Source organism: Protomyctophum bolini, assembly GCF_963924005.1.
Source record: "Protomyctophum bolini genome assembly, chromosome: 9".
In the NCBI taxonomy this organism is placed as follows: Eukaryota; Metazoa; Chordata; class Actinopteri; order Myctophiformes; family Myctophidae; genus Protomyctophum; species Protomyctophum bolini.
The window spans coordinates 10,652,820-10,680,005 of record NC_137870.1 but is presented as its reverse complement, the minus strand read 5'-3'; the positions used below and the strand labels follow the sequence as shown (position 1 = coordinate 10,680,005).

At 46.1% G+C, this 27,186-nt stretch overlaps 1 protein-coding gene across 2 annotated transcripts in view; it reads left to right on the top strand.

The window, feature by feature from the left end:
- Nucleotides 1–14,803: 14,803 nt before the first annotated feature.
- The window catches only part of mtnr1ba (melatonin receptor type 1Ba), an 82,498-nt gene continuing 70,115 nt past the window's right edge, over nucleotides 14,804–27,186 (top strand). For both annotated transcript variants that reach the window (XM_080771490.1, XM_080771489.1), the window contains exon 1: nucleotides 14,804–15,568. In XM_080771490.1, coding sequence (XP_080627616.1) covers nucleotides 15,325–15,568 — 244 coding nt within the window. In that variant the 5' untranslated portion in view covers nucleotides 14,804–15,324. The remainder of the gene's footprint in view (nucleotides 15,569–27,186) is intronic.

Below are 27,186 nucleotides of genomic sequence, written 5' to 3'. Positions count from 1 at the left end.
ACGGTTCTTATCCTGCACCGCAGCTGCCTGACCACCAAGGCTGGTCTGCTTATCAGCCGCCACCTAGAGCGACGGCCTCATATCCCTGGTCTACTTCACGTCCTCAGTCTCCTATGTATCCTCAGGCAACGCAGGCTCAATCAAGGCCTCCCACTCAGGCTTATGCCTCCATGCGTACCCCTGCTCAAGCCCATACACCTCGAGGCAATCCCCAGCTATTGCCATCATCGGGTCATGAGAGGAGCTACCGTGGACCAAAGCCAAGCATACCGTGTTTCGTCCATCGGGACCCTGGAGAATTCGCCCGACTCAAGATCGCCTTGGAGAATCTCTTGCCACCCGACGGTACCGAGCTCTTCAAGTATCAAATCCTTGTGGACCACCTGAAGCTGGAGGACGCATGCCTTATTGCCGACTCTTACCTGAATTCAGCGACTCCATACACTGATACTATGTGGGCGTTAACTGAGAAATACGGGCAACCTCACATGCTGGCCTTGAAGAAGATAACCCAAGTGATGGATTCCCCTGACATAAGGCGGGGAGACACCGCAGCTTTTGAGAAGTTCGCTCTGCAGATCCGTGCCCTGGTGGGCATACTACAGACCCTCGGCCCCGAGGGGGATATCGAACTAAGCTGCGGGTCACATGTGGCAAGGCTCCTGGGGAAACTACCTACTGAGCTGCGCGCAGCCTTCCGCAGACAGATGTTTCACAAACCCGGGAACATATACACCCTCCTTGAGTTCTCCCAGTGGCTCCAGTATGAAGCCTGGTGCCAGGGCAATGAGGAGCAGCCTAATGACAAGAAGGAGAAGCCTGTCTCCCACAAGCAGGCACAACGGAAGGAGCCTTTTGCCCATCCTAGGACAGCGACCATCCTCCACGGCGCTGAAAACCCCTCGCAAGCCAATCCTGCTCCATCCGTCAAATCCTCTACTGGGGAGAAAGGCAAGAAGAACAAGCCTAAACCGTTCTGCCCCTACTGCGACGGTACAGAGCACTTCCTCAGTCAGTGCGATACCTTCAAGTCCTTCACAATTGAGCAGATCGCCAAATGGCTGAAGGATAACAAGCGATGCCATAGATGTGGTCGAGCACACTCTCCTGAGCAGTGCAACCTGAAGAAGCCGTGTAACATCTGTCAGGAGAAGCACCTTCAGATTCTGCACAACGTGAATGCGAAGGATAACCCGGTCATAGCCGCCCAGACGTCCTTGTATCTGGGCCGGCCAGCCGACTGCAGCCGTGTCTTCCTGAAGGTCATCAGAGTCCAGCTACATTCTGAGAACCGCACCTTAGACACGTATGCAGTCCTTGACGACGGCTCCGAACGCACTGTGCTTCTATCTACTGCCGCTGCCAAACTGGGTCTGCGGGGCACCCCTGAAGATTTGCCTTTGAGAACGGTCAGGCAGGACATCGAGGTCATCCATGGAGCCAACGTCTCCTTCAAGATCTCTCCAGTTTCTCACCCTCAACAGCTATACCACATTGAGGGTGCCTTTACCTCCGAGAACCTGAGCCTTGCGGACCATTCCTATCCCGTGTCTGCCCTACAAAGGAAGTACAAGCACCTGAGGGGTTTGCCCCTGGAGTCCTTTGACGGAGTCAGCCCTCTACTGCTCATTGGCAGCGATCAGACCCACCTAATCACACCAATTGAGCCAGTGCGCTGCGGACCACCAGGGGGACCTGCAGCCATCAAGACCAACCTCGGATGGACCCTGCAGGGCCCAGCCAGGGAACTGCCACAGTACTGCCAGTCACAGAACTGCCTCTTTACTTCCACCAACCCTGCTACAACAGAACTTCTCCGTAATGTTGAGCGACTCTGGCAGGTTGATACGCTACCTTTTCGTAATGAGAAGTTGGTGACACGGTCAAAGGAAGATCACGAGGCCATCGCTCTCCTGGAGAACAGAACGGTACGTGTCAACGTTGATGGTATCTACCGCTACGCCACGCCCATGCTCAGGAGGAAGACTGCACCCCACTTCCAAGCCTCTCCAGAAGCCGTAATGCCGAGTCTTAGGAGCACCGAGCGGCGGCTCATGAAGGACCCGGACAAGGCCACAGCCTACGAAGCTGAGATCAGCAAGCTTGAAGTCGCAGGCTCAGTCACCAAGCTGACCACTCCGGAGAGGGCGGACCAGGGGGAATCGTGGTTCATACCCCACCACATGGTGTCGCATAACCAGAAGAACCGCATCGTCTTCAATTGCTCCTATGTGTACAAAGGTCTGAACCTCAACGACGCACTCCTCCCTGGACCTACCCTCTGTCCTTCTCTCCTGGGGGTGCTGCTACGCTTTCGTCAACACAGCGTAGCCATCAGCGGTGATATTAAGGGCATGTTTCATCAGGTCCGGCTCCTGCCCGAAGACAGGCCACTCCTAAGGTTTGTGTGGCGCGACCTCAAGAGAGACATGCCTCCTGACATCTACGATTGGCAAGTGCTACCCTTCGGCACAACCTGCTCACCCTGCTGTGCCACCTTTGCCCTCCAGCGGCATGTTACTGACAACAGCAGCCCAGGTGAAGACGTCAGATTCTCCGTGGAAAGATGCTTCTACGTCGACAACTGCCTGCAGAGCCTACCCTCAGCAGAGGACGCCAGACAGTTGGTGGATAAGCTACGAGCTCTCCTCTCCTCTGGAGGGTTTGAGCTCAGACAGTGGACCAGCAACGTTCCCTCCGTGGTCAGTCACCTGCCCCAGGCAGCGCTCTCTAGCAATACAGAACTCTGGCTCTCCCAAGACCGTGTGGACATACAAGAGAGCACCCTTGGTCTGCAATGGCATTGCACTTCTGATGCCCTCGGCTACAAGCAGCGGACGGTGGACCACGGTCCACCTACCATGCGTAACGTATACCGCGTGCTGGCCAGCCAGTATGACCCTTTGGGTCTCCTCCTTCCCTTCACCACGAGGGCCAAGGTCCTTGTTCAGCGCCTTTGGGACAAGCCGAGAGAATGGGACGACCCGCTGCTTCCTGAGGAGCTCTTGGCAGCATGGAACACCTGGGTAACCGAACTCTCTTCCCTGCCCAAGATAAGCCTGCCTCGCTGCTATGTTCCTGCCCGGATGGATCATCCAGATGCAACCCATGATGTCCACATCTTTTGTGACGCCTCTGAGCAGGCCTATGGCTCGGTGGCTTACCTACGCACTGAAGACCGTGAAGGCAACATCAACTTGGCATTCCTGATGGCCAGGTCAAGGGTCGCACCACGGAAGCAACATTCCATTCCTAGGCTGGAACTCTGTGCCGCTCTCACTGGGGCCCAGCTAGCCAAGTTGCTGAAGATTGAGCTCACTCTGCCTATCCGAGAGACCATACTCTGGACTGACTCGACAACAGTGCTCACCTGGCTGCAGTCCGACTCCTGTCGGTTTAAGGTCTTCGTGGGGACCAGGATAGCTGAGATGCAGGAACTCACAGGCTCTGAACCCTGGAGATACGTCAACTCAGCTGCCAACCCTGCTGACGATCTAACCAGAGGAAAACCCTTGGTGGACCTGGCTGGACCCAATCGATGGAGTGATGGACCTCCCTTCCTGTTGCAGCCACCAGCCGAGTGGCCCAAGTCTCCGGTGAGTGAGTCAGTCAAGGATACCTCAGAGCTTCGCCGATCCCTGTTCTGTGGGTTGACCGCTATTCGTCCAGACCCAGCTGTGCCGGATCCAGAAAAGTACGACACATGGAAAGATTTGGTCAACGCCACGGCGGAGCAGCTCCACGGGGCGGCTGGCCAAGGGGCATCACCTTCCGCAGCCATGTACCAGCAGGCCGAAAGTCTCATCCTACAACGAGCTCAGATCGACTGCTTCCCTGATGACTACGCTCTACTGCGGGCAGGCAAGTCTGTGCCTACCACCAGTCGTCTTATCACCTTGTCCCCGGAGTTCGACACCGCCACTGGACTTATCAAAGTCGGAGGCAGGCTGCGCCGTGCAGAAGAGCTCGATCCTTCAGCAGCACATCCTGTCGTCCTGGATCCGCACCACCGCGTGGCTATGCTGCTGATCAGAGACTTTGACTGCCGACTACGTCATCCTGGGCCTGAGCGAGTCTTCGCTGAACTCAGGCGCTCCTTTTGGATTCTACGCGGACGCGAAGCCATCAGGAAGCAACAACACTCCTGCCCAGAGTGTCAAAGATGGAGAGCTAAGCCTTCAGCTCCTTTCATGGCTGACTTGCCACCTGCCCGACTCCGCCTGTTCAAGCCGCCTTTCCATTCCACCGGCATGGACTGCTTCGGGCCCTTCCAGGTTAAGATAGGACGTCGGACAGAGAAGAGGTGGGGTCTCATTTTCAAATGTCTCACAACACGAGCCGTGCATCTGGAGCTCCTGACCTCCATCGACTCCGATGCCTTCCTCATGTCTCTCCGAAGGTTTACTGCTCGCCGTGGAACCCCGGCTGAGCTTTTTTCAGACCAGGGCACGAACTTCCGAGGGGCCGATAAGGAGTTGGCTACGGCCTTTGCGGCTATGCACCCTGATTTGAAGGAGATCCTTGCCAAGAACCGGATTGAGTTCCATTTCAATCCACCAGCTTCCCCACACTTTGGAGGAGTGTGGGAACGTGAGATCCGCTCCGTTAAGTCTACACTCAGAGCCACGATCGGAGCGCAGACTGTCACAGAGGAGGTCCTCCGGACCGTCTTGATAGAGGTGGAAGGGATCCTGAATTCGAAGCCTTTAGGTTACGTCTCATCGGACATCTCTGACCTTGACCCTATCACCCCAAATCACCTGCTCATGGGGCGGCCTAGCAGTTCCCTACCTCCAGTGGTCTACCCGCGATCGGAGCTCCTGAGCCGTAAGCGCTGGAGGCAGAGTCAAATCCTGACGGATCACTTCTGGTCTAGGTTTGTCAGGTACTACCTGCCAAGCCTGCAACCACGGCAGAAGTGGCAGAAGTCAACGGATAACCTCGCAGTGGACACCGTCGTTATGATGGCAGACCCTCAACTGCCTCGCGCACTTTGGTCCATCGGCCGTGTCACCAAAGTGAACCCTGGCGCAGATGGAAGAGTCAGATCAGCGGAAGTGAAGATCGGAGATCGTGTCTACACTCGCCCTGTCGTCCGGCTCATCGTTCTCCCTGAACTTCCTGACGACAGCCCCTCGCCTGGCGATTCATCCCTGCCTGCTCCTTAGGGAGCACAATTGCTACTCAATTGTGGGGGCGGCTGTTACAAAGTTCCAAGAGGCACGCTCCCGAAGCGCGTGCATGAGCGCATCCCGCAGGCATGTAGCGGGAGTGCGCCCACCTTTTCTTTTATTGATCAAACAACGTGAAGACAACAGATGGTGTTTTCTCCCGTCGGAGTTTATACAATACGAACTCACCACGGACATTCCCGTTCCTGTTCTTTACTTTCCTTTACCTGTGTGCGTCATTGAACAGTGAGACCACACACACACACGCATAGAAACTACCTGTGCATTCTGTATGCTGTCCGCTACCACCTTAACTCCCATTAAACCGTTGGACTCTGTATCTTGCCTCATCGTCCAGTGTTCTGACCGACACTCCAGAGCGAGTACAAACTGTTTCCCCAGCACCTATCCTTTCCCCTATACCTTTATTTCAGCACCACTCAAAAAACAAAAACAAAAGAAGAGCCTTTCAGGGGACATGGGCTGGGCTAAAGATTCGATACCGGCCCTGCATTGACTCCAAAAGACCTTGGGGGACAAATAAAGGTCAAACTATCCAGCCAGCCGTGATATTGCTACTGTAATCACCGGAGAGGAAAGGATAGCGAAATATACTTCAATTACATAATGACCTTCTGACATCAAATGGAACCGGCGACATCATCGACATCAGAGCTATAGGGATGACAGCAGCTCAGTCCTTAGGGATTTGGCTTAGATACCTGAGAGTGGCTGGTTCAAGTTCACCATATCACCTCCTGGGCAATTAATTGCCCTTGAACAAAGGCACTGTAACTCCCCATAACTGCTCCCATTTGGCATTACATCCTTCCACCATCTCTCTTCATGTCTATTAGCCCTTTGTGTGCATGTCTGTATTTTCAGACCTACAGATGTGCCATTCCAACTCTTCGCGCTTTCCTGATCTTTTCCTGAAGATTTTCTGAAAAAGGTTTTATTCACTGATGGGCCTAATGCTAATTCTACTACTTTGCTACCGAAAAGAAGAGGAACCAGCTTTTTATCATGTTTGTTTTTTATTGCTATGTTTTGTGTCTTTGATTTGTTTTTTGATGTATTAATGCTGTAAAGTGCACAGAGATCCCTTGGGGTGATTTTGTACTATAAATAAAATAAACTGAACCTGAACTGACAGGAAATCTATCTATTCAGGAAATCTGAATAGAATTAACATACAACACCTTAGCAGATGCTTCCATTTCTCACTGATCGGTCTGCCGGGCCCAGGAATCAAACACCGGACTTGCGGGCAGGCATCACAGCCTGTATATTGTATGTGTTAGGCACCTTAACCATTCAGCTATCGCCACCTTCTGAAATATAATTTCTAAAATTAATAAAGGTAACAATAGTAATTTTGGTCCAATGAAGACTAATGTGTGAGAGAAATTAAAAACAACAAGTATAACAGGGCCATTAAAATGATCAAACGAGACTGGAATAATTGGCATTGGGCAGTGTGTGTGTGTGTGCGCTCGGGGGGGGGGAGGGGGGCTTAACCCAATAAAACCGGGAAAGCATCTGTGTCATTTTAGACAAGAAAACTCTTAGGAATAGGATTTAGAACAGAACAGAACTGTGGTTCTCAAAAATAGCAGATGCATCCGGATTAACATGTTTAATCAGTGATGTCATGTGGCAGCCACCGTGGGCACCTCTCACTTCACACCATTGTGATTAAAACACAAATAAAATAATAATAATAATAAAATAAATTTAGTTTTGTAGAGAACTACTGATTCAGAAGAAGGCATTTGTAGAATCGGCCTCAGGTCTCAATGGCTTAATCCTCCTCTCACACACATGCATGCTGGCTGCGAGAGCAGCCAGTAAGGCCGACATCAAAGGACGCAGCAGGGTTTCACATTCAGAGACATAAACCCAACCAACCAGCGAGATGCTGGAAGGAACAATTGAATCAACCCCCACTCCACTCCTGAGGGAGAAACTGAGGTAAGAAAAATGCTGAGGTAAGAAACATTATACACAAGTTCAGCTCAGGGGAAATATATAATACTATTTCTCATGTATTGTACAATATTGTCCCGAGGTCATATCAGTCTTGAGGAAAAAAAACCTTAATTTACAGTCATTTACTGTTATCATTCACATTAGATTTGTCCAACCGCAATGCAGGCTCGGCTCCAGGATGAAATGACTGAGAGGGCAATTGAAAATGGTGAGGGGGCTACATTTTTATATAGTAAAACAATATGTACATACAGTACAATTTAAACTGAGGGGGCAGAATTTGCAACTGAGGGTGCCAGGCCCCCTCTGGCACCCCTGTGGCGCCGGGCCTTCACCTAAATTGTTCATAGTGTGTCCTTAACCCATTCTGACCTGAGATCAGATTCATACGAGGTTTCCACTGGACACACACTGGTCTGATTAACCCATTCTGACCCGAGATCAGATTCTAAAAATGTCAGTCGCTCTTCGATTTTTCAAAAATAGCAGACCTACAAGCTCGTAGCGCGCCACTCGGTGGCGCGCTATGAGCTTGTAGATCTGCTATTTTTCAATAGCTAAAGCATGACATGATGCTAAACACCAAAATGGGTTCCCGGTCAGAATGGGTTAAAGGACAACTTTGGTTCATTTCAACCAGTGGCATATCTACAATAAGGCAAGGACAGGCGGGGCCGCCTGTCCAAATCCATTTCTGCCTGCCCAAAATCCATACACTGAGAAAAAGATCACACTCGTGTGGACTGAGTGGCGTCTACGTTTATATGGGGGGGGGACACGACACATCTTGCCTGCCCAAAATGTCGAATTTGAGGTCGGTGAAGCAAACGGTTCTCGAGTTACAGTATGTGCATTACATCCGTACACACACACACGCGCGCACGCACGTAGACAGAGACGTGGCGCATTTATAGTAGGATCTCAAGATGCCAAGGGCACAATTAAGCAGACACAGGAAGGAAGTGAGAGGTTGTTAACATGGTGTTATTTGATGTGCCAAGATGACAGTGTTGTAAAGTAACTAAGCACCTTTACTCACTGTACTTGAGTACAATTTTGAGGTATTTGTACTGTACTTGAGCATTTCCAATTTCCAATACTTTTACTCCACCACATCTCAGAGGTAAATATTGTACTTTTATTCCACTAAATTTATTTGAAAACTTAAGTTCCTTTTAGTTTTAGTATTGCAATGTCCAGCTGCCTCCTGCATTATGTGACAAATTCAAAACACGTGGTATGCAGGGCCGATGAGTGATCCAACGAGCACTTCCAAACTCCAACACTCAAAAATCGCCTGCAAAGAATTTCTTGACATAAAGTAGCTCATAACATGTCTACGTTGGAATTTTATGAAACAAACACTTTGCAGATAGAAAGAGGAAGAGCTTTCCGTATGTTGGTGAGTTTGTCTGTTTGGATGTATGGGCTCATGTCAATGGAAAATTGCGGCTATAGTTTCCACCCCGCCGTGTGCATATGGTCTAATATCTGTAGCTCCAACGGTTTAGAAGATAGAGCCATGTTTTAAGTATTATTTATTTTTCACAGTTCCTAAGTTGTTCGCAGGGGTCATATTATAGCCAAGAACAGTTGAGATATTCTCTCCTAAATTAAGTGCATACAAAACAGCCAGGTCCTCTATTATAGCTAAGAGCAGAGAGAATGCTCAGCAGTTCTGACTGAACGAGACGAATGAGCAAGCTGAAAAGCTTGTAATCATTGATCAGAGGAAGCATTTCTCCTGAGCTGATTGACTCTCTCTCGCTGGGCTCTACAGGAGGCTAATGTCACCCTGCACAAATAGTATTATAGTGACAACTGACAAGACCATTATAGGTAAGCCAACACAATCAGTGTGCTAGAATATATTGCTAATTGGAATAGGTAAATGGTAAACGGTGCATTTACATAGCACTTTTATTCAAAGCGCTTTACATAGATTGTGCAACCATACAAGTAGTACTAGTGACAAGACCATAATAGGTGAGCTAACGCAATCAGTGTGCTAGAATATCTTGCTAATTGAATAGGTACATGGTAAACGGTGCATTTATATAGCACTTTAATTCAAAGCGCTTTACATAGATGGTGCAACCATGCAAGGCACATCGGGAGAAATTAGGGGTTCAGCGTCTTGCTCAAGGACACTTTCACACTAACTCTGGGGGAGCCCGGGATTGAACTGGGAACCGCAGTTACGATTCGGTCGCTCTACCGGCCACTGAGCCACTCTACCCCTGATTCACTGCCGCCCCCATGTAGGTCAATATAGACCTATATAGTAACATTTAGCTAGCACCTATTTCTGCTACTTTTTGTGACACTGTTGCATGAAAAAGTGCATTAATTTACAAAACATCACACCTGTGTGAAGTGAGGGGCGCTCTTATCATCATATACGTCATCATGCATCATCTCCATCTCAACCCATCTCTCACCCAATCACAATTTGCATCCTCACTTTTGTCTTAAATGTTTGTGTTTACACAAACCCTCAAACTGCAGTCTATGGGGATTCACTTTGTCTTCAGTGTTACTAAACTTCTAATAAAACTATAGGATAAAACTATAGGATAAAACTCTAATACAAATATAGGAGAAAACTATAGGATAAAACTCTAATAAAACTATAGGATAAAACTCTAATAAAACAAAGACCGTTGGTTGTTTTGTCTATTTTATCTCATTCAGGGCGGGAACCCCTTTTGGTGTTTCTAGCATCATGTTATCCTTTAGCTGTTGAAAAATAGCAGATCTACAAGCTCATAGCGCGGCACAGAGTGCCGAGCTACGAGCTTGTAGGTCTGTTATTTCTTTTTTAAATGAAAAAAATTATGAAAAGAAATTGAAAAGAATGTGAAAGAATTGTGAAAACATTGTGAAAAATAAAACTCTAATAGAACTATAGGATAAAACTCTCGACCAAGAAACAGGCGGTAGAAGTTTACACAAACCCTCAAAGCTGGACATAAAAATGAATAAGAAAACAGGCTGAGAGGAGTAGGACCTTCTCCTGTTGGGGATCCAGTATGGAAAGACTAAAAGGGTGGAGCCAGTAGGTTGAGGCAATACCACATGCGCTCTAATGCGAGCCTCGACCTGGCGACCTTTGCTGCGTGTCACTCCCTGTCTCGCCCCCTGTTTTCTGTCTGTCTCTACTATCCAATAATAAAGGCAGAACATCCCTAAACATATGTGACCAGATTTGACTGAAAGTCTGCATGCCATCTCCAGCTTTTCACCAGAGGAGAAAAACTTAGAGAAAAAGGAGTAAAAAATATTTTTTTTATATTTTTTATCCAAAATGAGTCAATAGCACAGGCAGACTCTTCACATACACACATCTTGATTATGTCATCAAGATGTGATTCACCATGTTAATGATTTTTTTTCCAGACCTCCAGTTCTAGGAAACACAGAGTGTTTTTATTATGTCCACACAACAACTCTAAGGTAAATTAATGACATAGTAAAATGTTGAAAATGAGTGGTATTCCCCTTTAAGTAGATAAAGGCATGGTGCTGTCTGTCTCAGTCAAGCTGTTGCCAGACCTACCAGACAGGCGCGGCCGTTGTCTGGGCGTGTCTTTTCCGGGTTTTTAGACAGCTGGTGGATGGAAATGAAGCTCCACCCACGCGCCTGACTGCCACGGGGGCAAGCGTTTCCGGTAATCTGGCCGTTGCGGCATTCAGCCGCGTGCATGGAGCTTCTTTTCCATCCACCAGCTGTCTAAAAACCCGGAAAAGACGCTGTCAGATATGTCCTGTCGCTGTCCATCGGTGATGTGACGTGATGTGTCCATTGTAATGTAACTGGCAACCTGTTTTCTTTGAAGAATAAACGTGTAGTGGTTTGCTTGGCTCAATATACTGTGTCAACTTCCTGTGTCAACTGCCTACATTTTTTTATTGAAAGTTTTTGGTCTTAACAACTTATTGAGTTGAATTGAGTGTGCGTAGACGGTTTTATTTTATTCTTCTTCCTTTTCCATCCTCATTTTGGTTCCCTTCGGCTCCGACTCAACTCTTATTGACAGATGGATGGTGGTGGTTGTCTTCCGTTTAAAAATGATCTTTTACCACTGCCCACACTTCGAGAAGGCTTCAGCCATGCAGGGGCCCTGAATTAAAACGAGGCAATTCACCATGTCCAGAATATATTAAGATTTAAAGTAAAATGGCAGGCAAATATAAAATAAAATCAATAAGTAAAACTAACAAACGGACAAAAACAAATACATCTCCCCCAGCTTTCTCTGTTGCCTTGAGCCTCTCCCTGCTCTCTCTTGCAGACCCAAAACTAAGGAATATGTCCACATTTCCATGCTGTAGGCCTATTGATGTTGGTACCATATAGGAGAGATAAACAGGCAAACGTTGGTCAAAATATTAATTCTTCTACATTCTCTAATTGTGTAGACTAGAATTAACTCAGTAATGCAGATGTTTAACAATAACCTCCTCAACATCACCTCAAGACAACATGCACAGTATAATCAATAAACGCAGGTGGACCTGGATTGGCCATGCATGTCCTCAGAATGGACATCAACGCAATCCCAAGAGTCGCATTACACTGACTGGACCCCAGAAGGAAAGAGAAAGAAAGGCAGGCCTAAAATGACATGGCGTGGGACGATCGAGAGGAGCTCCAGCAACAACATGAGAGCTGGGGGACCATAGAGAAGATGGCCAAAGACATCAGAGTTGGGGTACCATAGAGAAGATGGCCAAAGACATCAGAGTTGGGGTACCATAGAGAAGATCGCCAAAGACATCAGAGCTGGGGGACCATAGAGAAGATGGCCAAAGACATCAGAGCTGGGGGACCATAGAGAAGATGGCCAAAGACATCAGAGCTGGGGGACCATAGAGAAGATGGCCAAAGACATCAGAGCTGGGGTACCATAGAGAAGATCGCCAAAGACAGATGCAAGTGGAGGAACTTTGTTGCTGCCCTATGCGCCAGCCGGCATAATGGGGATAAGTAAGTTAAAGCAGATGTTTAACAACAATTTAACTCTTGAGAGTGGGTCCATTTGGTTTCATTTTAGACTCTCAAGTGTTAAAGATATAAAAAGGGTCCATTTCGTTACCATTACCAACTATCCATCTTTTTTCTGGGGACCACCTGGAACCCCCTCAAGGACCACTGGTGGTCCCCGGACCACTGGTTGAGAACCACTGCAGTAGGCTACCCTATAGCTCTGGATCAGGTCAAAGAAAGGAGAGAGGGTAAAATCAGCCCCTACAGGGCGAGGCTTCCCTCCCCTATATACTCCTCCCCTACTGGGTCGGAGATTCGCTTTCTTTTTTACATGAGGTGGGCGTTGTCATCTTGTACTATACGAGCTGAAAAGCTGTTCTGCCGACCACCTCGATCAGTGGTCTAGTGACTCAACTTAACACATTTCAAGCCATACACGTTCATGTACAGTTTATAAAACCCAGCACTTTAATGTCAATATCGTGTATGCCCGTATATATATATATATATATATATATATATATATTATATACATATATACAAAACCATCATCGTTCAGCCCTCTTTTCGTTTGATATACGATCAACGATAGTCTTTATGGCAAATCAAATCGGTTTATTGGTCGTTAATTGGGTGCACCATGCAGGGGACTTAAATTGCAAAACGAGGCATTATCTCTGAGACTGTCTGTCATAGTGTCCTTTGGCCCAGAAACCTTTGGCCCAGAAAGCGGAACATTTTGGTGCCCTGCACACATGCGCATACAGTATGGTGTTCACAACTTCACAATCACTGACACTGACACTGGTCACTGTGACAGGTGACACAGGACAGCGCCTTATAGAGGGTATGCGTTTTTTCCCCAACTGTATTTGTTTTAAATAAAAACAAACCTTTTCAAACATGCATCACAATGTCTTGTGCGCTTGTAGATCGAGTCAGTCGATTATTTTTTGCCATCTGACGAATAATTACTAGGCAACAGGTTAAAATGAACCATTTATGTGACAGCTTTTATCTGTGAACATAATTGTAAGCTTGGCCTATACAATTAAAGTTTCATGCAGTTAAAAGACGTCACTATCTGAATATTAAGATTCGCTCATCAGGCTCAATTTTCCATAGCATATGGCAAATTGAACCTGAGCGAATCTTAATAATAGTAGCCTACTATTATTCGCGAGAGAAAGAAAGAGATAGCAGCACATGATACATCTAGTACTGGATGGAAGGTGCAGGACCAAATCACTGCAGCCCAACATGCACTGATGTCACGATGTGGTGTCTACTGTAGGCTATGTCTGAAATGGTTTATTTGCACCACCTCACCACAGACCACGGAGGCTATAGCCCTATAGGCTATATGCCATGGCTAATTTGTTCATGATAATCATGACAGTCATGTTTCAGGGCTAGCTGAGTCTGAGTGTCAAAAAACTACTTTCTGGCCTCCAAACAGAAAAGTCCTATCTGATTGCATTAAACAATGTTAAACTCACTTTTTGCCTGTTGCTTTGCCACTCGATGTGCCATTCACTTTAAGCATATACGCATACCCTCTATAAGGCGCTGTCCGTGTGTCACCTGTCACAGTGACCATGTGCCAGGTTGCACGGACAGTGTCAGTGATTGTGAAGTTGTGAACACCATATGCGTGCATGTGCAGGGCACCAAAATGTTCCGCTTTGTGGGCCAAAGTTTTCTGGGCCAAAGGACACTATGACAGACTCACAGATATTGCCTCGTTTTGCAATTTAAGTCCCCTGGCACCAGCTGCATGGTGCTCCCAATTAACGGCCAATAAAACGATTTGATTTGCCATAAAGACTATCATTGATCGTATATCAAACGAAAAGAGGGTTGGACGATGATGGTTATATATATATATATATATATATATATATATATATATATATATATAATATATATATATTTAAAAAGAATAGAGCGCAGAAGCGTGCGCACGTTCGTCCGAGTGTCCACGTGCCAGCAGGTCTGACACGCACATCTCTCCATCATGATCATGCTGTACAGCTGTGTAGGGCTACTTAAAGGAATCGGCGTGACTTTGTTTTTTCCAATAGAATACTGCATAGGTTGGCTATCTGCAGCTGGAAAACACAATGCAACTATTAATCCCAATTGTGTGAGAACGATGTAGGCTAAATTAATTATAGATCGACGCGTTGCATTGGATTATACGCACAGAAAAGAATATCATATGAACATAAAATAAACCAGTGGTCTCGTCTCCGGCAGGCTGGACGTGAAACAGTAGCACCTTCTCACACATCGCATGGTCCCCTGCATGCCCAACAGCACAGGTTGCTTTTCAGGCACGCGTGGTTGAATCCGCCTCCCTGCCTACTGGCTACTGGTATATTTATTCTGAACGGGAGCCAGCCGGTTGACTCTGGGCTGGCGCCCCAATCGCGCACTCACTGTACTGAACTACAAACAAAGAATTCCGACAGACCCCCCCCCCACCCTCCCGGGCCGGCCGACAGTCTTCAGCCACCAGAGGGAAAGAAAAAAAAAAAGCACTAGCCTATAGGGCGGATTTGATCCACTGTCTCCAACCTCCAGACAGACAGCGCTGCTTATAACAAAGAACATAAATGTAGAAAGAGAAAGAAACTGCAAAGGAATCTGGAGATAGAGGCACACGGCACACGCACGCGGCGCGTCGATCTCTGGATGGAGGGATAACAGCTGGACTGACAAATGAAATGATTAAGCGGGGGGTTTGGTTTTGGGGCAGGAGTAGGACGCACCACCACCAGGCAGAGAGAAGAGACCACCAGCTCTTTCTCAAGAAAGAGTCAGATTCAGGGATAGCCTGTAGTCTGTAAACGGACCTCCTGGACTGGAGGAATTAAGGGACTGGTTGGGCGGAGGAGAGGAGCGCCTCAGCCGGTGCTCGGCGCACCCGATTCGGATAGCGAGACAGTTGAGTCACCGCCTGCATTTTGGCGCCTGACAAACAACAGACAAACAAGACACAACTAATCCGTCCTGTAGTAACACTCGTTTCTATCTCATCTGGGCAAGACAACAGACAAGAGTCGGCATGCCTGCTGCGTTTTGGTTGTTTCACCATGACCACAGCAGCGGACTTTGAATGAGGGGACCAGCGCACACGCTGCTGCTGACAGCCCCAACGGTGTCGACATGCCAGAGAATGTTTCGTTCTTCAGGAACCGCACGGATCTGGGATTCGGACAGGGAGTGGGACAGGGGGGCGGCGGTGGTGACCGCGGCGGCGGGTTGGAGGGTCCGGTTCCGGGAGGAGCGCGTCCCGCCTGGGCCGTCACGGTGCTGGCCACGGTGCTGATCTTTACCACCGTGGTGGACGTACTGGGCAACCTGCTGGTCATCATCTCCGTGCTGAGGAACCGAAAACTCAGAAATGCCGGTAAGTAATTTTAGAGATAAAGAAAATATTTATTGTTGTACTAAATGTATAGGAGGATGCGCGCGAGAGAGGTACAATACGCACGCGTAACGCACGTGTAACGTATAGGTAGCCTGCTTGCTTGCTGAGTCCAACACATTATAGGCTAAATAGAACACATCTGTGTGTAATGAACCCTATCATAAGGATACTGAAGCCTACAGTCTACAATACAGCCACCGTCTGTCCCTACTAACTAAACAATACATTTGATAAAACATGTCTTGTTGTCTCAAATATTTAGGCTATACATATAGGCTATAACTGCACTATATAGTAGTGACTCATAACTGCCTCATTCATAACTGTTTGCAGCCATGTATAGGCAGTCACGTGGTGCGGAGGAGACGGCACATGTATTATAGTGAATGAAACCGTGCTGAAATGAATGGGCTGTTCAGTTGTATCATAATATGTTAATGCCATGCAGCCATACAGGGCTGGTCTGGTCCTGATGCTGTGATCATATCACTACACTTTGGTGCGCTGGCTTGGCTGGCTGTACATCCTTTCTTGGCCATGCATCAAAAATGTCAAGTGATCGTCGATACAGATATCGATTAGATGTCTGACTTGTCTGTGTTTCCTGGACCACCGGCATGGGTCTTTAGGCTATTTTACATATAACATAGTTGGATCTGCCCTGTCATTTGTCTGTTCATCCTTTGCACCTACCGGTAGTTTAAATTCATATGGGCGTCTGTTATATATTATTGATTGCATATACTTTTTTTAGTAGGCTATATGCACGGTACATTTAAGGCTAAAAGGATGACACAAAAAAGTCCTATATACCGGTAGGGACTTAATTGTTTCCATTGTGGTCCTATTCAATTCATCAACATTACATATGCATGAAGAAAATAAAAAATGTCATCAACAAAATACAGAACACTATATAGCCTATAGGAGGAAAAGAAAAAACGGCAGCAGTGAATGGCACCTATAGCTCTTTTCAACAGGAATTTTCATTACCCGATTAATTATGATATATGTTGGGTCAGCCAATTATTTGTTTATGCTATACGTTTTTGTCATTAGCGTATGCAAATTGAGTATAGGCTATATATGACCCGACCGAGACTGATTATGAGTTATGACTTATGACTGAGCTGATAGATATACAACCTATGAGTGATGCATTGTCCCATCGTGCAGGTGTACAGCCTATATGAGCACGCGCCAAACACTGCCACCAAATTAACCTAGAGCACTTTGAGGTTGGCTTTTCAGTGCCTGTCATTCAGCATACAGGAAGGATTACAACTGATACAGTAGTGTGTGTGTGTGTGTGTGTGTGTGTGTGTGTGTGTGTGTGTGTGTGTGTGTGTGTGTGGCTGTGTGCGTGCACGGCTGTGCGTGTGTGCGAGAGAGAGCGCGAGAGAGAGAGAGAGAGAGAGAGAGAGAGAGGTGTGTTCTGCCAACTATGCACTTTGTAACTGCCAGCTGCTCTCATATTGTCTGACAGCACTGGCAGTGTGTAGGATATAGTCATTTGACTATACTTTGTACAAGGCATCCTTGTAAATGTGTTTATGTGGCTATGAATGAACATTTCAAACATGTCCATTCATTCATTCATGTGTGTGTGTGTGTGTGTGTGTGTGTGTGTGTGTGTGTGTGTGTGTGTGTGTGTGTGTGTGGTGTGTGTGTGCGTGTGCGTGTGCGTGTGCGTGTGCGTTTGTCCAGCGAGAGAATACCGGTAGACTAGTGTAGCTGTTCAGACACAGAGAGCATGAAGCACTGTCCGGAGGCGTCTGTCGAGAATGACCTTTATAACGACCTAGCATCTGGTCCCGACTTAATCAATTTGGGCTTAATAGCTATGGAAGGAGGGACATCCGTGGCACACACTGCCGGTTCTGCTGGTTCAACAACATTTATTAGAAATGCAATGTTTCGGTCTTGCAACCTTCCTTCAGGCATCAGGGCTTAATAGCTATAACCATCTGGAAAACAGTGGTTTTGTAAAGTCGTTTTGTAAAGAGGACTTGAATGGATCGCATGCACGTCATCCACCATGTGTGACGTAGCCTACCGTTAGCCCCCATGTGACGTGACACAACCCAGCTGTCTGTGTGGAGTGAGTAAGTGACGGAACAAGGGAATGTGGGCAGAGCAGAGCTGCCGCTGCAGGCACTGGCACTCTCTCCCTCCCACAGTAACTTTAACATTGTGTGTACAAGCTGAGCTTGTACAGTAGATCTGCAATTTCTCGTGAAAATGAAAAATCTTTGAATATATTTTCTTTCACAGCAAACCTTTTTAAACACAAAAGTTTTGAGCGCCACTGATACATTTTTTTCTCTCCAGAAAACGGTCATGATTTAGAAGACATATTGTAGAATCTGGTCTCAGGTCTTGACGGGTTTATTTAAGGGTTCCATGACATGAAACAGTTTGAGAAGCACTGCTCTACTACAGTGTAACCAATCTCCATGAGCCTGTGCCTTCTCCGTGCTTTTCCCTCACCATTTCCCTCTGTTCCCATGTAGCTCCCAACAGTACTTCATTCAATCTCCTGTCCTCTTCAGTAATTCTCCTCACTTCTATACTCTCTTCGATCTGCTCTCATTCCTGCTCTCCTCCTCCTCCTCGCCTCACATCCTCCGCTCTAAATAGAACCACTGAGGTTTATTGCGTTAATGCGAAGGTGGTGGACAGTCACATGCGGAGCAGAGGGTGCGAATGTGCATGAGCCAGGACCTGAATAGAAACAAGACCGCAAGGACTTTTTTCACCTCTGTGATGTCATTTAAGACTAGTTTGACTGTACTCTGCACTGTTAACATTTCTGCCTAATAAAGTATTCAACCAATCAATCAAAGATGTGTTGTGCCACGTACACCTTAAAAATACTCTGTTATTTTAGTAGTCTGCAGCTTATACCCGAATGGGGCCATATTATTTTGACCAGTCAATTAACACTCTGGATTCCATTGCATGGTGGGCATATGCAAGCAAGCCGCCCGCTTCATGACCGATCACTGACAGGCTGATGTTGTTGTTGCGCTACAGGTGTGAATAAATAATAATGGGTAATGGACACAGACCTTAGACTGCCCCTGTGGTCATCAGGGGTGATGGGGTGGGGTATAGGGGTAGGTAGGGGGTTCTCATTGATATGCACAGGGCATTTCACAGACCTGAGAGCTCTCTTGGCTTCCACACAGCTCCTAATGAAAAGGAGCCAATTAGAGTGCATCAGAGACGGGAGTGCAGGGGACTCCTCCCGAGGCACATAGACTGGGCGAGAGGAGAGACCTTTTATAGAAGTAGTCCACAGAGAGAGAGGGAGAGGGAGAGGGAGATAACACTCTCAGCCCACCTGCTTTTTCAAGCCTCAGTCACTGCTATACTTCTGCGCTCCGTTTCCCTCTGAGTCTATATATCTCACACTCTCCCCCTCTTCTCTGCTTTACTCCCAGAGCATCTGTCTTTCTCTCTCCGTCATCATGAACTCTCCCTTTACTCATTCACAAGTCTCTTTTCCGCCCGTACCGCTCTCTCTCTCTCTCTCTCTCTCTCTATCGCTCATTGTTCTGCTCTGTTCTTCCTCTGTGTCATGATTCTATTCCATCTAGTCTCAATCACACGCCCTTTGTTCATCGCTATTTCTACATTAAGGCCCCTTTCCCACTGAAAGCAGTAAGTACTACATTGACTGGGAGTGTTCCATATTGCATAACGTCTCGACCTAGTATCATTTATGTATCTCTTCGTGAAGTTTGTAATAAGAGAGAGAGTGATCAGATTTCACTAATGTATGAACGAAGTTTTGTTCTCTGAAGAAAACAGCTTCATAAGAATGTGCATATATCTAAGAGATTAGCTGATCTTTTTTTTTACATGCATAAATGATCAGCAATAGACTAAGTAAGTTTCACATTCTCCAAATCACTTCACTTAATTTCATAGAGACAAGACCTCAGTTACGTAAGTTCAACTACAAACTTCAAAGTAGGCTACTTTTCCTTTCGGACACTTCTTTTGTGCAGTGGTTAAAAAGGCAACAAAAACATACGTATGTGTACTATGTAATATATACTTTTTACAATCATAGAATATCAACTGTAATGCAACTCTACAAGATAAAGTTGTTACGGTTTTAACAGACTCTTACATTTAAATCCTCCTCAAAGTGCAGGGAGTAAATCAACGCAGGGAATGCCATGTTGTGGCAAGTGGCATGACATTAGGACATGTAACTGTAGCCATATCAAATTATAGCTCAGATTGCTCATGTCAAATGCCACAGTGTCACGTTGGTTTATCACACCAGCTCACATGAATTATGTTGCTGCTGAATCATGATCATCTCTGGGGCTCGCTCGCGCTCTCTCTCTCTCTCTCTCTCTCTCTCTCTATCTCTCTCACACACACACACACACACACACACACACACACACACACACACACACACACACACACACACACACACACACACACACACACACACACACACACACACACACACACACACACACACACACACACACACACACACACACACACTATTCTGGAGTGGTGGAAAAATGACTCAATTGTTTTACTTAAGTAAAAGTATCAATACTGCAATGTTGAAATACTCCATTACAAAACACAGCAAACACAGGGATATATATAGAGTGCAGAAAAGAGACAACAGAGAGTTAAAATAAGAGTATCAATTATGTACATGCGCATGTTTTCCTTGTAGGAGCAAAGTTAGGTGAACTTTTGTGAAGGCTATGTTCCATAAATATACAGAAAGGTGCAATACGAGTTTACTAGTGCGAGAAGAGGGCAATTACACACCAGCGCTTTACACAGACAACCACAACAAAGTTCAACTCTTTCTCTCCCCACAAGTCCACCCTCTCTGTTCCTCTCTCTCCCCTTCTAATCCTGTCACTCTTAAACACCATCATAGTCTATTATTAAGTATCGGAAAGAACTGGTGGAGAATCTTTTCTATTAATACCTGAGCAGCTGAGCATGCCCAGTTTGCCCACATCTATAATTGATACAAGCATGGCAGCATGCACTTGTTTTTTGCTATGTGAAACTCTGCTATAGTGACACTACACACTGGCCTAGTGTGTTGTCCTTCTCCTGTCCGCTCGCAAGCACATTTGTCGGGTAGAGACGGTGTGCGCTCGCACGTGTGTGTGTGTGTGTGTGTGTGTGTGTGTGTGTGTGTGTGTGTGTGTGCGTGTGTGCTTGCGTGTGGCGCGTGCTAGCGCTTGTCATTGGTAATGGCCCCCCGGGGAAAGATCTGCCTCTTCATTTGCCCGCCGTCTACCCTATCATGTCCCGTATTACCGCCTTCTTTGTCCCTCCCTTATTCTTCCTTTCCTTCTCTCCAGCCTTTATCTCCTGACAGCCGTCCTCTTGTTTCCCGTATCTCCCCTCCCCTCCCCTTCCCGTCACGTCCCCCCCCCCCCCCTCTCCTCCGCTGCTATCCTTCCTTCTACCCTGGCCTGTCTCCTCCTGTTTTCCCCGTCCTCCTGGCTCCCTTCCAGTGTCTCACTATTTTTGTTTTCCTGTCTCAGAATGTTATTTATTGTTATTTAGCCCCCGTCTAGACGTTTTAATCCTCTCCTGTTCATTGTGTACACTCATTATTAACGACCATGCTGGAATCTATAAATGACAGGTGGTAAGAGGGTACACAGTAAAATCCTTATCCTAATCCTATCCATTTGTCACAGAGTAACACTATTGTCACTTTTTAAGGGAGTTTGTTTGCAATACAGCGGTTATCAAACATGTTCATGTCAAGGACCACCAGGTTGATGTATGTATTTGGCCATGCATGGACCGGACCCACATCTGAAAAGATATTGTGCCAGGGACCTGGGACTAGTTTTTACAAAGAATTTTCGAAAATAGCAAATTTACAAGCTCACAACAACACCGTTGTGAACATGTAGATCGGCTATATGTACGCACATCCTCTTCACTGTCTCAACAGAAAAACTCAAGAAAAAACGTTTTAATCACTTTGCAAAGGTATAAGGCATCTGAAGTCGCGGATCAAATGCATGAAGAATAAAATACACACATTTATCGATTGACCAAGTGTAGCGATATTGAATGGAAATGTAATTAAACCCCTCTTTCTTTCTAAAGAGGGGTAAATACAACGCACAAGTACTTAGTATTAATTTGATACAATCGATTATTTGCATTGCAAAATGATACGATATCTTGCTTTTTACATATCAATGTACTTCGATTCTTGAAATTGGTCCCTATAGTCGAACCTCAGATTCAGGAGGAGCAATGTGGATTCCGTCCTGGCCGTGGAACAACTGACCAGATCTATACTCTTGCAGGGATCCTGGAGAAGGCCTGGGAGTATGCATATCCAGTCTACATGTGTTTTGTGCATTTGGAGAAGGCATATGACCGGGTCCCCCGGGAGGTTCTGTGGGAGGTGCTGCAGGAGTATGGGGTGAGGGCCATCCAATCTATGTACACCCAAAGCGAGAGCTGTGTCCGTGTGCTCGGGAGTAAGTCAGATTAGTTTCCGGTGGGGGTTGGCCTCCGCCAGGGCTGCGCATTGTCACCTATCCTGTTTGTGATTTTCATGGACAGGATCTCGAGGCGAAGTCGTGGCGGAGAGGGTATTCGACTTGGTGAGCTAAGGGTTGCATCACTGCTTTTTGCAGATGATGTGGTCCTAGTGGCACCCATCGGTCCAAGACCTTCAACTCTCACTGGACCAGTTCGCAGCCGAGTGTATGGAGGCTGGGATGAGGATCAGCGTCTCCAAATCTGAGGCAAATGGTTTCTCAGCAGGAAACCGGTGGATTGTGCAGTCCGGGTAGGGAATGAAGCATTACGAAAAGAGAGTTGAGCCAGAAGGCAAAGCTCTCTGTCTACCGAGCAATCTTCGTTTCTACTTTCAATATGGTCATGAAGTGTGGGTCATGACTGAAAGAATAAGCTCGCTAATACAAGCGGGCAAAATTAGTTTTCTCCGACGGGTGGCTGGCATCTCCCTTAGAGAGAGATGTTGCTCTAGATAGAGGGAAGTCTGGAGCTCTCTGGTGGAGCTGTAGCCTCCGCGGATAAGCGGTTGAAGATGGATGGATGGACAATGCAGTTACTGCATCGTTACACCCCTATACTGTCCACCCACAGCTCCGAGATCCACAGAGAAGCATGTCATAACCAAACACTGTTCCAGCTGAAAATCAGTTATCTTTGGTGAATGTCAAAGTATGAACTATAGAACAGTGTGCTCCTCTGAGTGCAGGTCTCCGCCAGGCCGGGTTGCCTACCCAGGGCCCATACATGTTAAGTCAGTCACAGTTATATGAACTAGAACAGTGTGCTTCTCAGAGTAGTATAGCAAAAAGAGCGTGGTGGAAAATGTAGTCTGGCGCAAATGGCCCGCAGCCTATATGGGGAGTTGTGAGTGCACGTGTGTGTGTGTAGGCGGCTGCATTTGCTTATGCTTATGTGTGAGAAAACATGCATCTCAGCTGGGTGTCTCTGCACATTAGCTGTCTGTCCTGTGATTGTGGCCAGTGCTACCAAGCTGCTTGACAATTCCCGGAAAGCACGTAATGGCTGTGTTCTTCAATTTGCTCAAACCACTCTTCTCTGGAACAAAAGAAAAAGTTCAGCCTAAAACATTTTTTATTTTATTTTGTGATCTTTGTATTACAATTTATAATTTATAATTGAATTTCATCAGTTCAGTTTTATCAGTTAAAGGTATGGCTATAGTAGCCTATACTATATCTCTGAAGGGGTAAGATGTTGTGATGGACAATCATCCCTGAATCATATACAGTAGCATTGCCCTCATACCAGTAGTATAGGTATTATGCCCATTTTGCTCAAACTAGATAATAAAGGATTATAAATGGATTACAATGCGTCACACAGCATTCTGCCAGCTGTTCCAGCTGTCAGTGAATGTTCGTATATAGCCTCTCTCCCCTCCATTGGCGTTGCCAGTCACCTCCACACATCTGGCTAGCTTTCCAATGCTTTCTTAGGTTTATAAATTCCACGTACATCGGTGTGGCATTGTTGGCTCCCACACAGCACAGGTTTGTTGGCTGAGTGCTCCCAGCGTCTGAACAGCTGTCCCAGCTGGCAGGATGTTGTGTGAAGTACATTTGTAATACATTTGTTTTGCTTCATAATACATGACTTCCTTCTGTTTGCATTGTTGCAACATTTTGAGAGAAAAAAATAATAATTAAAAAAGAAAATGGGCATAGGCCTCATATCTACCACAGACGCACCGTTCCGTAAAGTCGGTAAAGCTTTTGAATAGGTTGCCAAGGACAATGGCATTGTTCCAATAAACCTGCAGGAGAAAGAATGCATTTTTTCCCCCCAGGAAATTAAAGGACCACTTCAGCACTTTTCTGCCACACTTTTCAACCGAGGCTAAAAACACATATTTTCTCTATGCACTATACGGTTCCGCGTAGTTTTATTCTTTGATGATCTATAGCTATTCACATTTTACCATATTTTACTATGTTTTCTGTTTTGTGTCTTTAAATTATGTTTTTGATGTATTGCTGCTGTAAAGTGCACAGAGACCCCTTGGGGTGATTTTGTGCTATAAATACAAATTGAACATGTCTTCATATTATTGGTCCTCAATGACCATGATAAAATAGCAGCATTTATTTCTGCTCAGTGTGTGTCTCATAGGAGGGCTGTGGCTGGGCAGGTCATAAACCATTGATGGGGAATCCAAGCAAATAGAAACGGCAGGCTTTCTATTCCTGAAAAGTTGCAATGAGAAAATGGAATCGTTCTCCCAATAATACAAATCTAAATATTGTTAAAAAAATCTGCCTAACGATGATGTCACTGTTGGACGGGTTTCTGAACTGCCCACAGCCCTCCTATGAGACACAAACTGAGTAGAAAAGAATTGTGCTATTTTGCATGAACATTAGTGAGGACCAATTATACGAAGATAGGTTGAAAAGCGGTCCTTTAAAACGTATATTTTTAAAACAAAGCATCTGCCTCAAAGTTTGGTATTGTGACATTTATTCAACTGTTGAAGTTAAGTGGTTTTCTACAGATAGCGATGATATAGAGCTTGTTGTTCCAACGTGTGTGCAATTCACTGAGGTATGGTGCAACTACACTGAAGTAATCACCATGTTATACTGTAGGTAATGCTCTTGTCCAGGTGTAAGACATATTCCCAGTCTTAGTTTGCAGAAGACGTAATTAAGTCAAGATGGTGCAACCAGTGTATAGGACTTAAAATACCAAGCGGTTAAGACACATGGTGTAAGTTCTGTTGGTGCAACACAGACCAGGTGATTACATGCATACTGATCTGTTTAGCAGAGTGTACCATCTATACCGCAGGGGTTTTCAACCCTTTTCATATCAAGGTCCATTATTTATTCGGCATTTGTTGAGATTTAGGGCTATATCTTGCCACCCCTTATCCCTAAAGGTATTTGTCATTTTTTACTACAGTATTTAAAACCTTTTAAAATAGTTAAATTAGCCGATCTACAAGCTCACAACGTGTCGATGTAGATCGGCTAGTTGAACTATTTTAAAATTATTTTCAAAATAGTAAAAAATGGCAAATACGTTTAGGGATAAGGGTGGCGCAAGATGGAGCCCTTAGCCTCTCAGTCCCAAAACGAAAGAACATTTTGTTGTCGATGGATCGATTTTGTCTATGCAATTCAATCCATGCTTTTGGCAAACGCTGACCAAAATAAAAAAGTCTTCTACATTATCTAATTGTGTAGACTTCTTGTAAATGAAGTAATTCAGATAATGATTTAACTCTTGAGAGCGTAAAATGAAACCAAATGGGACCCGTACAGGCTAAAAGTAACTATTTACTTATACTTAACTTTTTATCTCTCGCCCACAAGTAATTGCATCTTTTGTCCCCAAAAGTCTCACACTACCCAGTTTAATCTGGACGTCCCATTCCGCATCCGATACTTCACACGTACAAGTGTGCAGCGTTTCCATATTGGTTCTATAGTCTCTAGATATACACGGGATCAGCAGCGGATCAGCAGCCTGCAAAGCAATTCCATCTCAACCCAGTCTACCATTATAACCACCAAGGCTTGTGAATATAGTAGTGTAGCGCCGGCCGCAGCTAGAAGACTCTCTTTATAAGGATGGATGACAAAGAGTTGTAATCATTGGAACGCCACCGGTCGCTCTGTTTATTCAAACCTCCTCCAACCAGTTAACAACATCAACTCTGACGCACCACAACACTGCGTCATCCAAGCACGACAGCCTTCAGGCAAAACCACGATCCCCGAGCCTACAGTATAGTTCCTTTTGAAAAATAGTAAATGTATAACATTATTACTCAAAATGTGACAGTAATTAGTTATACTAGAGCGGTGCCCGTTGTGCACTGACCTACTCGGAACGATGCAAGTTGGAAATGCATGCCCCACCCAGTTATTATGTCCGTGTCCCTTTTATGGTCCATATATGGAGTTCTATGTCAGGCATGCCCAAATAAGGAGTCTATGCAGATGTCAGAACACATTGTGATGTCAGAACAATCATTGTGGCCAGCTCCATATATGGAGATATAGGGGTGATCAGGTCCAGAGCGGGGCAGAGGCTTTTGTGCTGGTTCTGGACAACCATGTATCTGACCGACCCGACACCGCACTCCCTGTGGTGGTACGTTTGTGTCGGTGGGGCGAACGGTTCTCGAGGTACGCATGTACGCACAGTGACTTGGTGCATTTATACAGTAGATAGATTACTAGCTACTGGAAAAAAGGTAATAATAATACTTTAAGTAATAAGTTACTCTGTGTGTGTGTGTGTGTATGCGCGCACGCGCGTGTGTGTGCGCGTGTGTGTGCGTGTGAGGTAGAGCTTGTAAAAGTTGCTTTGCGTGCACGTTTGTTGTGAGCCTTCATGAGTTGGTGCGTGCATGCGCGCCAGTGCATGTGCACAAATATGCATGCGGGCACATGTGAGATTTGCGGTTTGTAAAACACCAATGCTAATATCTCAACCCCCTCAACCGTGCGAGTGCCTAATTATATATATTATGCGTACAAGTGTGTATGTGCGTGCGTGCATGTTTCAACAAATCTTATGTGTGGATTTGTATCAGTTTAAGTAGAGTGCGCCAATACAGTACATGGTACATCTTTTATCCTCCCTCCCTCTCTCTCTCTCTCTGATGAGATGAGATGATTCACTAATGCAGCACGATTCGTTGGATTCACAATTTATCTGAAAGCACCATGCAGGCTCCCATCATTTCCCCAGTGTCCGTACAGCATTCCGCCAAGCCCCCCCCCCCCCCACACACACACTCCACCCCCCCTCCCGCCCCAGTGCCCGATGACTCAACTGTCTGGCTGCCACACAGCGCCTCCATTTGTATTATTGTATTCATGAAGTGTACCCAGCGGGGGATCATAGCAAGGCGACAAACACATGGACAAGTGCACTGAGTGGCACAACACTGAAAGGGAAACGGTGGCCGGTGTGTGTGTGTGTGTGTGTGTGTGTGTGTGTGTGTGTGTGTGTGTGTGTGTGCCACAGCAATATTCTATTCATACGCATACAGTACAGTCCTTCTG